The sequence below is a fragment of the Cynara cardunculus genome, unplaced genomic scaffold (assembly GCF_001531365.2).
Source record: "Cynara cardunculus var. scolymus isolate 2C unplaced genomic scaffold, CcrdV1 Un_Scaffold_4198, whole genome shotgun sequence".
Taxonomy (NCBI): Eukaryota; Viridiplantae; Streptophyta; class Magnoliopsida; order Asterales; family Asteraceae; genus Cynara; species Cynara cardunculus.
The window spans coordinates 33,769-46,566 of NW_020201785.1; the positions used below are offsets into that span (position 1 = coordinate 33,769).

The following is a 12,798-nucleotide window of genomic DNA, read 5'->3' on the forward strand; positions in this document are numbered from 1 at the left end:
CGTAGAGAATACGGTGGCACGTGTCACCGTATTATTCCTCCGTCGAATGATTAAAAAAAATTAAGTTCGTAAAAGGTGCAACCATATTAATTTGTTGTGTGTCACTGTATGTATTTTGAAACTACAATGAGAACAAGTTTTATTTGGTAGAGTTGGTTTGCAAGGTTTTTATTCCACCCCAGACCCAAGTTCCTGTTAATGTCATTTTCTTAGTCAAATTGTATCATCGTTTAAAAAAAATTGTACATTTTTTTTTCTTATAGTCAAATGGTGTCACCGTTTGAAATTTTTTCTTTATATTTTTTTTTCCTTATAGTCAAATGGTGCCGCTGTTTGAAAAAATTTATGGGTCCATCCCTGGCAGGAAAATTCCCCCAATTTATTGGATGGGTAGCATGGGTCGTGCTAGTCGATCAAAAGGAAGCAAAGATAAGGCCATCTATTCAGCGTCCTAAACAGCACAAGGAAAAATTGCTCGCGACGTGGGCATGTACGAGAAGCATAGATTAAGGACGGATGTTACTAAAATTCATTAATTGTCGCTATCTCCAAGGAACATAAGATGTCTCAATTAGCTAGTTGCTTCTCGTGCCTCTAACTAGCACTCAACTCTTCATAATGTCACTAGTACCATTCCACGACGACGACCCGACGCACATGCCAAAAAATAAAAAAAAGTTAGACTTAACGCCTAGTGAGTTCAATCGACTTTCATCTTAAATATAAAATAGTAAAACTGAAAAGATGTTATTTAAATCATGATTTCCAAAACAAAATGCATTGAATATAAAAGCAACATCTTTCCAACCCAATACTCACCGAAAACGTGAATAAGGTTTAATATTCAAATACTGAAAATATGGATAAAACTCTATTATCCAAAATACTCAAAGACATGGATATGGCTCAATACCAAATCCTTGAATCACGGGTAACAATCCATATTTAAATGTCACTAAAAACATGGATACAATTTAATAACCAAATATGGAAAACGCAGATAAACTCTATATACCCAAAACAACACTTTTCGGTGTCGGGAGAGATGATTCCACTGAATGTGACGAAACACAAAAGTAAGTCACATATCAATGTTAATGATCCCCACTACAGATCAATGGTCATAAAGTTCAACCACCTATGATCTATATATTGCTTTAGACTCCCGATGATCCCAAATATGCTTGTTCGCTAGAAATTACATCGTATGGTCAATGGCCACTTCTAGAAGCCTATATCACGATTCTTCCGATGACCCAATGCTTATTTCTAGCTACAATACGGTAATAATTTTTCCATTTTAAACCATCAAACCGACTCATAAAGTACACCATATGGTCAATAGTTGATGCCCGACTCCAAGAGCCCGCAACACAATGCCCTCGATGATCCAATGCTTACTTATACCCACAAACATGGGAATAACCGTCCCATTTTAAAACAACAAAGATCGACTCTTATGCATATGGATCTATTGCGTTACATTCTACATTACATGACCTCAATTGAATGACCGTAAACTCAAAACATATAAATTTTTAAATATATTAATCATATTGCATATCACAATTTCAAAGATCAAATGAGCAAATTAAACTGGACAAATATCGTCAAAACTCATATGAGTCAAAACCGATCCAAAAGTTCAACCCTCAAGTGACTATTCAATAAAAGTCATTACAAGCAATAAAAATGTTTTAACCAACGATTATATAAATATTTGCTCCAAAAGTAAAATTAACTCAAAAATCCATGACTAGTTGACACAAATCATTTTCCACATGAATCATATTACTTATATTAAACTCAATAATAAAGATTTTAACTTTTAATTAATCTATTTCCATAGTATCCATAAGAGATATTTTGATATGATTCGAATAAAAGATGACGTGGCAGTAATTTATTGGGTCTTGTGGAACATCTCACTTCACAGACGTTATTTCTCGAAAATTATTTTTTAATCTCTCATCCCACAAAAATCGGATAACACACACGCTCTCTCCCTTCTCCCCTCATCTTCACACACAGACACACATATGAGAAGGTGAGTGAATTGCACAGAGAGAGAAAGAGAGAGAGAGAGAGCTTCGAACAATCCATCTATGGCGAAATCTCTGATTTCATCTCCTTCCTCCTTCATCGGAACACCTTTCCCCTCTCTCAATCGCCATGGACGCTTTTCTCCCAGGACTAAGCTTATATCTACCACAGTCAAATTCAGCTTTAACGGACTTCCTCCAATTTCTTCATTCGATGGCGTCTCAGTTGATTTTGCCGCAATTGCTAGCCGTGCCGAGAGCCTTATGTATACTTTAGCTGATGCAGCTGTTGCTGTTGACTCAGCTGCTTCTGCTTCTGCTTCGGGCGACTCGGCTACTTCGACAGTGCAGAAGTCCGGGGGGTGGTTTGGTTTTATATCCGATGCCATGGAAGTCGTTTTAAAGGTAGTTTCTTACAATCGTTTTGTGAAAAATTTCGAATAATTATTCTATGCATTCAATTGGTACTTGATATATGATAATAGCAGGATTGAGATACATGGTTAAAACATGTCATTTTCTTTATATGCCGTATACTTTGGTTGTTTAGGCGTCGGATTGTGTGCAAGATCACATAGGATAAAATATTAATTTAGTTTTGTTTGCTGAGTAGTTAATTTGACTTGATTATCTAATTCGTATGTTAATGTTAACTTGCTCTATTTTAATCAGGTACTGAAGGATGGACTGTCTACCGTTCATGTGCCATATTCCTATGGATTTGCAATTATATTGCTTACTGTTCTTGTTAAGGTTGCAACCTTGCCGTTGACAAAACAACAGGTGACCCTCCTCTCGAAACGTGCCTTAATTTTTTGGATAACCGTGGGTGTCGCCGGCCCCTGAAGTTAACAGCCTGGCCCTCTGGGGATTGGGGTCTGAACACGTGACCACCCAGTGGGAGTTGAGGCTCGAACAGGTGACCACTGACCACCCTGTGGGGAGTGAGGACTCAAACAAGTGACCCCTGGGCAGCAAACTCAAGGTCTTAGCAGTCGTACACGCCCACCCAACTCTCACTGCTTCATAATATTTAAATATAAAGAAGTTATCACTAATCGAGTAGCGTTCCAAATTATTTCAACCTTATTATCACTCTTATATTCATGTTTATATGATCTACTACTATCGTTTGATGATTTCAAATTTTCACTTGCCTGAAAGGTTGAGTCAACTCTGGCAATGCAAAACCTCCAGCCAAAGATCAAAGCAATTCAACAAAGATATGCAGGAAATCAGGTGCAACATTATAAATTGCAGTTTTGTATGTTAGGCTTATATAATCGCTTTGTATGAAAAAATGAGCATACCATATAACAAAACTCTTAGGTGCATTCTCACTTTATTGGGCAATTGGGCATAGCTTGCTTGCGTTATGATATGTTAGGCTTCAATGGAATTTAATTAAAACTTAACTTTAGTTTATCCAGCAAAGAGGCGGAAAAAGACTGCAATTTAGTTATCATCTGGAATTTTGCCAGAAGTGTTTTGAAATAGGCAACCAGTCATACAGGTATTGTTAATCCGTAGAAGCAGTCTAATGATTTCAGAGAAAACAAGAATATAGAAAGTACTTCGATCATCAGTTTAACAAACTCAAACAGTTCAGAAGATGCTATAGTTTACTTGCAAAGAAATTGATGGATGACAGATGAAGCTTGCCGGTTAACATAAGAACCTAATCATCATGCGCATAAGGGTCCTGGTATTAGATATTTAATAGGTAATATAATCCCTTTCAAGTCATTATCAAATTTATTACTCGGTTTTCAGATTAACAATGGTATCTGGAGTCTGGATTGTCCCACATGGGCTGAGTAGGACTAGGACCCACTGTATTTGGGTCCCCCATTTGCTACCATGATGAGTTTTTATGACGGAATGTTAGTATTCAACCCTGCATCCCATATTGTGATAGCTGGAAAGAAGGATTGTAATTTACATATTAAAACTGGACTGCTTCCGCATAGTTCCTGCTTAACCAATTAAATGCTAGGCATTCAGTTGATTGTCTAGTTTCACCCAACGCTTTTTAGAACACTAATCTGGGCTTAAGCATCATAATGAGGATGCTAATCTGTTGATCGTGATGGTTATATCAAACAATATTTAATCAGAAGCTTACTTGAATCCCAGATTCTTTTGCATTTACGAGATATATACTAGAGATGATAAACCTGTAACTTAAAAATTACAGTTTTGTGGATTGGAATTGAGGAGATTGTGCAAGAGTCCTCATCAATGAATAGCAGCAAGATATCTTATACCACATGTTAACTGGTCATGTGGGGTAGTGACACAAGGCACCGAGCAACCTAATTTATAAATATATAACCGCAAATGGGACTAGCCTTGGCCAGTGATACCAAACCAAAATCAGACAGGATTCCTTAGGTCTAAGATTAAACTATGCAAGAGATGGTTATCAAGTTACGCCTGTAAGAAGGGTAGAGAAAGAGTAAACACTTCCTTAAGGAAGGACTAGAAGAACCAACAGTAACACAATTCTATATGTAATTTCCTTTTATCCAACATCAACTAAACACATGATAATTCAACTTAGCCATTTAACTGTGGCACCAAGTAATGTTGAAGCCAAATAGGATCAAGTATATCTCCATATGCATTTGTCTAAACTTTCAACCCAATCGAATCTTAATAAAGATATGTCTAGGTCAGTTTCAAAGATACAATCATCTGAATAGGATTAAGTATATCTGCATATGCACTTTTCTCTCTATGTATGTATGTATATATATATATATATGTGTGTGTGTGTGTGTGTGTATAAATATGTATATCTATCTATGTTTGACAAAATTGATATCCTTTCAGGAAAGAATACAACTCGAGACATCACGCTTATATAAACAGGCAGGAGTCAATCCTTTGGCAGGTTCTTATCGTAGTCTAAGATTGCATTTTGTCCAAGTTTTCTATGGGTTTATTTTTCCACCTTGCTCTAAAATACAAATATTCTACATAATTTGAAGTTACTCCCTTTGTCTCATGTAAATTGCAACATTTAATTTGGCATTGTTTAAGGAAAATATTTGTTTTTGTCAAATATCTAAAATACACGAAGACAGAATAAAGGACTTTTGTGAACTCCAATGATGATAATGGCACATAGATGGGTAACTATAACTTGGAAACTTCCCAAACAAGGAAACATTGCAGTTTTATGGAACATCCCCAAAAGGAATTTTTTGCAATTTTCATTGGAAAGTAAGGAGTAAAAAGATTGTTATTCAATCATCAGTCAACAGCAAATCCTTTATATACATGTATTGTTCATAGTTTACTTGACATCTCAGGGTGCCAAGAGGAAGGATGTCCCTTATCTTCAGCATTACTTTGAACCTGATCAGTTCCATCGTACAAAGATCTTATCAGTTTTATGTAATGGCAGGATGTTTACCTACTTTGGCCACAATACCAGTATGGATAGGCTTGTATCAAGCTCTTTCAAATGTTGCAAACGAGGTATGAACAGTTGAATCATCATTGTCTGTGTGTAAAAGGATTGTGTAATGAATTTGTTTCTTATACTCCCTTTGTCCCAAATAAATGCAACAATTTCCCTTTTGGGTAAGTTTTCAATCTATATTTACTTCACATTCATAATCATTTCAAAATATTGGTATACTTGATTTTGGTCCACAAGGTTCCTCTTTTTTTGTCCTTATTGAGAGGCACTTGTATACTTAACAAATAGTGAAACACATTATTAAAACTGTATTAAATCAAAAACTGTGTGTACATTGGGATGGAGGGAGTATTTAATTAGAGGAGGTGAAATAATTGCTTTTTTTGTTGCAAATAATTCTCAAGGGATTGCTGACGGAGGGATTTTTCTGGATTCCCTCTTTGGGAGGGCCGACAACAATTGCTGCTCGGCAAAGTGGAGCGGGAGTTTCTTGGCTCATTCCATTTGTGGTAATAAGTACTCCTAGTGCATCATAACTTGAATATGACATTTGTCTCTCTATCTCCCCCCCCCCCCTCTCCCTGTACCCCCACTCGGCCACTCCTTTATTTTCTTCTGGTTGGTTTTTCCTGCATATGTATTGTCAGTGTATCAAAAGTTAAACCATGTGAAAGGAAGAATTACTATCTCCTCTACAAGTACATCCTTGTTGCTTTTTGGAGGAAGGAAGAGTGGTTGGAAGGAAAGTGGAAGATGCAAATGCAGAGTGTTATATTAATCACACACGATTTATTTGGAAGCTGAGCTATGACTGGAAGTGGAGGTTCCAAACTTCTCCATGGAGCCCATACCTCTGGAAAGTTGCTTGAAGTGGAAAGTTCTTGCTCTTTTTGATACTTCACCATCTTTCCTGCCCATGCCTTGAGGAAATTGTAGTTTCTTCGTACGTTCATCATGATAGCATCTGTGCTTGTGAGAAACTTTGAAGCATCTCTTTTTTTAACCCTGCATTGGGCATGGGGGTGTGGGTTCGAATGAGAGGGGGAATCTGACACCCTCTTTGGACCGTTTATTTTATGATTGCACTGTGGTTATCATAGTTAGCTTTGGCACAAATTTAGGCAGTTGAATCTGAGCAAGAGGCATAGTTGACGGCTAACTCTTAGACTCTTGCATACTAATCAAATAAATGTATGTACATCATAGCAGCGGTGACGCATGGAGCTTGTGTGACTGGAGGCAATAATTCATTAACATTAACACCAACACTTTACTCAGGACAACCTCCTTGATCTAATAATTGCACATCCAGATTTGAGTTCTGTGCTAATATATATTACATCAATTTGAAAACTGAAATGGACTTTGTTAGAGCTTAGCACCAAATATTATTTTTTATTCATTACAAGATTTAATGTTATCACTTTTTGTCTCGGAAGGTAAATGAATTTCATCAATGCTATAGTTGAGACTTGGTCGGTTTGTCGTAGAAGTCAATTTGCATCTTCCTTTTGGAACAGTGTGAGTCCTATCAACACTATCCCTTTCTAAAGCAGAGCTGACTTTGATTTCTTGATTAATGAGTCAATTTGGATTCACAAGTACGAGAGTTTGTTTAAGTTTACTAAACAAATACAAATAAGGTAAATTACATAGTCACTAAATTTAGGATATGTTGTTATATTTAAATTGTTCTTTTGATCATAAAACTTGAAGCAGACTAAAATGTAGATAACACAAATCTGTCTTAATTTAAAGGGAGGGTTGTGTATCCTCCTAATAATTACTATAGCATATACAAGAATAAAATTTGTGAAGAGTGTAGTGAGTGCTTCAGACCCCTTTCTGCTTATACCAGTCAGTGGTCACCGTGCTGTGAGCACGAAAGTTGTACTCCAATTATTCACCTAAGATTAACTTTCGATGTTAACGGAGATCATTTAAATGCAACTGTTATTGATGTTGCATGAAGTGGTATATTTCTTTCCCATAGCAAGGAGTGCTTATTTATGCTATATTTTATTGCAGGATGGCCATCCGCCACTGGGTTGGTATGACACGGCTGCCTACCTTGTTTTACCTGTGCTTCTTGTTCTTTCTCAGTATGTATCAATGGAGATCATGAAGCCACCCCAAGTGAGAACATACCTTTATAATTCATATGCATGTGTCTCTATGTCCTGTTCCAGTTCATATATTTGAACTGTCATTATCTTTGATGCTCTCAAATTGTTTTGTTTTGGCAGACTGATGATCCTACTCAGAAAAACACTCTTCTTGTCTTCAAGTTCCTCCCACTCATGATTGGCTACTTTTCGTTGTCCGTCCCATCGGGGTTATCAATTTACTGGTAATTCCTAAATATAAATCTTATTGATCAATAGTATTGACACAACTTTCATTTCCTCTGACCTCTTTTCTTGTTCATGAGTCAAAACTTTGAGCAGAGAGCAGTTACACCAGCTAATATTAGACCACAATGCAGTTTTCACTTGTTCGCACAAACAAAAATGATTATTGTTATTTTTAATCTTTAAGGGCATAACTTGTTATATTGGTACTATGATATAAGAATCCCATATCAAATGCAGTGTTATCTGCCTTGATAGTTCCAGGTTAGAAAGTCTAATAGTACCACCTTGCAACATAACCAATAGAAATCAGTGATATAACTTAATAGATTCAACTTAAGAAGTAAAGTTTCTCCCATTTATTTGTAGTGGAAATACTCTTTGATGACAAGACTGTCATTTGTTCTGTATCTGATTTCGTTATTTTGGCTACTCATTCATATAATATTCATATCACGCTATAAACTTTAGCAGTAAGAGAGAGTGATACATATTATCTGAGGTCATGATATATTTTGCCAGGAAGTTCATACGAGCAAGATATATGATGTGAATCAAGTATGCTACAAAAACATGATATGATACTGTCAGCAATAAGAGCTTCTTTCAATTTGAGAAGTCAGACTTGGAAAGCATACAATTTCCAGTAACAAGAAAGGGATAATAAATAATGCTGAAAGTGGGCCAATGGACTGAAGAAGACTCTGATATAATCCAAAAGTAAAATACATAGTGATATGGTATAATATCGGACACATGTTTATAAGTTGCTTATTTTATAAACTCAGGTAGTACCTTATTGCTGTATTACAACTAGGCCAACTCTTGTCATCCTGCAGAGTATTCTTGCTATGGCAGAGAAATTGATTGACATGCTTCAAACACTCATTTATTGCTTGTTTTCTGTTGTTAATATCCCCCTGCTATTATGTTAGAACCACTGAATTAATCTTCCTATCATTTGCTCAATTAAGTGAAGTCACAATTGTCTTGCAGAATGTCTTCATACGTGTTCAGTAACCCTTCTTCTTTATCTCAATAACTTTTATCACATGAACCGGTATTCTGTAAAGGAGACTATGATTAATATTTCTCAATGTGCTATGAGATGAACACATTATAGGTTGTTTACAGAAGTATATCATAATGTTAATACCTTATCCTTGTTGCTATTGCTGTTGAGTTATGTTAATGTTATTATCAAACGAAGGTAAATAGTTTGAATCTAATTACCTCTCCCTCATCAACTTTACTAATTCATAATGGTAATGGGATGGTATCATTAGGTTCACAAACAATGTGCTCAGCACTGCCCAGCAAATATGGTTAAGGAAGTTGGGAGGTGCGAAGCCTGTTGTCAGCGAGAATGCAAGTGGAATAATAAGTGCTGGTCGTGCAAAACGATCATCTTCTCAACCATCAGAATCTGGTGCTAGGTTAGTCTATCTATGTATATATTTTCACGGTTTGACACTCTTATCTTCTCAACCATCAGAATCTGGTGCTAGGTTAGTCTATATATATATATATATATATATATATATATATATATATATTTCATGGTTTGACACTATCTAGTCAAAAGTATTTTGCTGACAAAAGGGATTGAAATATGAACAGGTTTAAGCAGCTAAAGGAAGAAGAGAAGAAAAGATCAAGTAAGGCACTGCCTGACCCAGATGTTCAGGTTTTGGCATCTACATCTGATTCTGAAGATGAGACAGATGACAACACAAAGTCCACGGTAACTCCTGATACTTCATTTTCTTTTTGTCCACATGGTTCAAGTAAATGGTTACTGCATATGAGACCCATCATATATCAGACCCATATGTACATCGTTATTGTTATCATCATCAGACTCTCTCACCATCTCTATATAAAGAAAGATAATACACATAGGGTTAACAAGATTTATATGATTATGTTTCTGTCAGTGTAGGGTGTTCGATGTAATGGACCCAATCACTTTTCGGGATATGCTGCAAAATTTACCTAGAATACCTTAGGCCTAGATTAGCATGCCAATAAGAATCCAGGAGACAGCAGTGAAGTTTGTATATGACCAAGTCCTACATTTGACACTATTGTTCACTGGTGAGAAGCAACATTTCAAAATAAAACGGGTAGTATAATTTAATAGAATATACCGTTTCAAATTTCCAATATCACCAGTTAGGGACATAGACACATAGTTATCTATTGATGTTAAATGCTGATATAGGTAAAGAGATTATTATGAAATGAAGAAGAGAGAATTCACATTCCACTTTTGTTTCTGGGAAATTTAGGATGTCCATGTGGTGGTGATCATAACCTATTCATAGCTGCTGTTAATTTTTTTAACAATATCTTAATCTTTTATTCAGCACAAGGAACCCATTACAAATTTTTAAGTGTTCATGCAAGTTCAGCATGCTATAGATGATCTATATAATATGCCAGATGTTGAGCTTAAGGAAGCTCTCTGTTATGCTTTTTTATCTATATATATTCAAGAAATGATTTTAGATTCACAAATTCAGGAGGTTTTGGAAGAGGCTTATGCTTCTAGCACCGCCAAACCAGTTCCAGAACTTTCTGGACCAAGGAGGAGTAAGAGATCAAAGAAAAAGCGTTCGGTATGATATATAAAATACATGTGTAGCTCTATTTTTGGACCCTGTATTATCTTAAATCCATATTTTAGTTAATATATAGCTGTTATTTTTCACTTGCTGATTTACATTATTTACTAGCATCAATCATATGTCTCTTAGACTGCAAAAGTCTGCATTTGCATTTTCCTATCATATGAACTCAACTCTGTTCATCACTAGCTACACACCACTTCAAGCGATTCAGAAGTAGTTTGAATTGAGATTTGCTAGCAATTAACTTGCTTTTGATCAAATCATATATATCAATCACCAGTTTCTTAGGAATCATAGACACAAAAGCGCTGTAAGATAGGGCGAAATGCAACAAAGTTTAGTTTAGTTCCTATTTAATGTATCGAAGAATTTTTTTCTCAACCAATGTAACAGAGTATCAAAATTTCCTGTTTTGTAACATTTAATTGACGTGGATAACCATTTATGAGAGGGTTACAGCTAAGTGGAGGATAAACTTGACCTGCATGTCATCAAATGTTATAGATTACTGATCAAAATGGGAAAAATACAAACTTTTTGAAATTTTGTTACATTAAACATAAATTTTTGGAACATTGTTACATTGATAGAGAAAAAGAATTGTTTGTAATACTAAATAAGAACTAACGCAAACTTTGTTGCATTTTGATATATTTTGCCATTTCAGATATTAAGAATGACATAATCACATTGTTCATATAGCCAATCCATCATCCTCATTTATTCTCAAGTTTATTAGAAATTGCCGTAGGTAAATACCATAACCATCTCATCTAGAACTTTCTAGAAAGTTCCTATAGACAGATAGATACCTTGTGTTATTGATTAGAACCATGAGAAACTGCCTAGATGCTATTACACAGTAGAGGCAACAACTCAACCGAACAATGGTATTTTATCCATATTTTACAGACTCAAGGAAATACAATGGCTCCATAGAAATTCATCATTTTTATACAGACAGAATGCCCTCCATTCTTCTAACTCACCATAGATCTAAAACTTCAATAGTCATCTTCCGTTTCTACTTGTTTCATAGAGGAACTGCACCATCTATTCATCTCCTTGAAGGCGGACGAAAGTTCCCCACTGGGTTTGGTCCAGATGGCCGTTTATAAACCTTCTTCTCTTCCTGCTAGATAATATACATACGATTTACTTAGACAAGATGTCGAAGATAACATAGTTGTATAAACTGCATCAAAAGATTGATGGTAATCAGACTTCAAATATATCTAAATGTCCTAATAGAGTACGTTATAGGACTTGCGTTTGATAAGATGTTTTTGGGCATGTTAACAAGCTTTTTAGGACAGTTTTGAGACTATTAATCTTTTTATAGGACATTATTGGAAAATTGTCTTATAAAGATGTGTTCATAAATTTGATAAGACGTTTTAGGCGTTCTAACAAGCTTGTTAGGACAGTTTTAAAACAAACCTATTAGTCTTTTTATATGACATTATTGGAAAATTGTCTTATAAAGATGTGTTCACAAGTCACTCCTCAAGAGGTCCAATAAAAAAGCTAATAGGACACTTTATTTGAAGGGTCCTAAAAAGCTGTTAGGATGCCTAATTACGTTCCAACATCCTACTATGACACCTTTATATAGGACACACCGACACACAATTATTTCTACTATAAACTTAAGTCTTTAAAAGCATCTTGTTAAGATATTTAGATATATATGACGTCCGATAAAGCCAGTTTTGTTGTAGTGAATACTTACCTGAGGAGTGGAGCTGTGTTTGCTGCCTAGCTTTGAGTTATGTCGTGCTCCCCGAACCTTAAAATTGTCTATAAATAGGTGTAGCAATTCATAAAGGAATAAACCTCATTAGAAAGCTTAAACATAATTACATAAGTTCTAATTCAGGATTCATCCTTTTAACTTCCAAGATGTAAAAGACTTGAAATTTCTTGAAGAATCAGTAGCTACATTCTATAAGTTAAAATTATTGGTTTTATTAGAACCTCATCAGATTACTCTCCAAAATAGCAAGTTCAGAAGAGAAGAGAGATTCTAACATATATCGAGAAGAAATGGTCCAAATCTAGCCAATGTGGGAGTTCAACGCGCCACTCCAACGGAGGCTAGACGGGCATAGATTTTCCCATAGTGTCGAAAGGGGCTAGACAGGCACATATTGTCCCACAGTGTTGAGTCTGAAGAGGGGTAGACTTTGACACTCATACCATAACGTAGAGAATTCCTTGGTTTCTGATTCTCATCAAAGGGATATATATATATATATATATATAGGAAAATTTACAATCCTATCAAGAGAAGGCTATTTGAATTGCAAATTTACACTATATTATATATATATATATATATA

The 12,798-nt window shown here is 35.5% G+C and overlaps 2 protein-coding genes across 3 annotated transcripts in view; one reads left to right on the top strand and one right to left on the bottom strand.

The window, feature by feature from the left end:
- The first annotated feature begins 1,989 nt into the window (after window positions 1–1,989).
- Window positions 1,990–10,542, top strand: LOC112503949 (inner membrane protein PPF-1, chloroplastic-like). Its single transcript, XM_025107919.1, has 11 exons — window positions 1,990–2,447; window positions 2,715–2,825; window positions 3,207–3,281; window positions 4,878–4,938; window positions 5,455–5,528; window positions 5,877–5,981; window positions 7,501–7,608; window positions 7,719–7,822; window positions 9,110–9,259; window positions 9,444–9,567; window positions 10,349–10,542. The coding sequence occupies exons 1-11, from the start codon at window positions 2,106–2,108 to the stop codon at window positions 10,448–10,450; spliced, it is 1,356 nt and encodes a 451-aa protein (XP_024963687.1). The 5' UTR covers window positions 1,990–2,105; the 3' UTR covers window positions 10,451–10,542.
- Window positions 10,543–11,181: 639 nt separating this feature from the next.
- The window catches only part of LOC112503950 (CLAVATA3/ESR (CLE)-related protein 46), a 2,793-nt gene continuing 1,176 nt past the window's right edge, over window positions 11,182–12,798 (bottom strand). Inside the window, exons 2-3 of one of the 2 annotated variants that reach the window (XM_025107920.1) lie at window positions 12,189–12,256; window positions 11,182–11,591 (exon numbers count right to left, since the gene is read on the bottom strand). In XM_025107920.1, the coding sequence (XP_024963688.1) occupies window positions 11,514–11,591; window positions 12,189–12,256 (146 nt within the window). In that variant the 3' untranslated portion in view covers window positions 11,182–11,513. The remainder of the gene's footprint in view (window positions 11,592–12,188; window positions 12,257–12,798) is intronic. The other variant, XM_025107921.1, reaches the window with a different exon arrangement.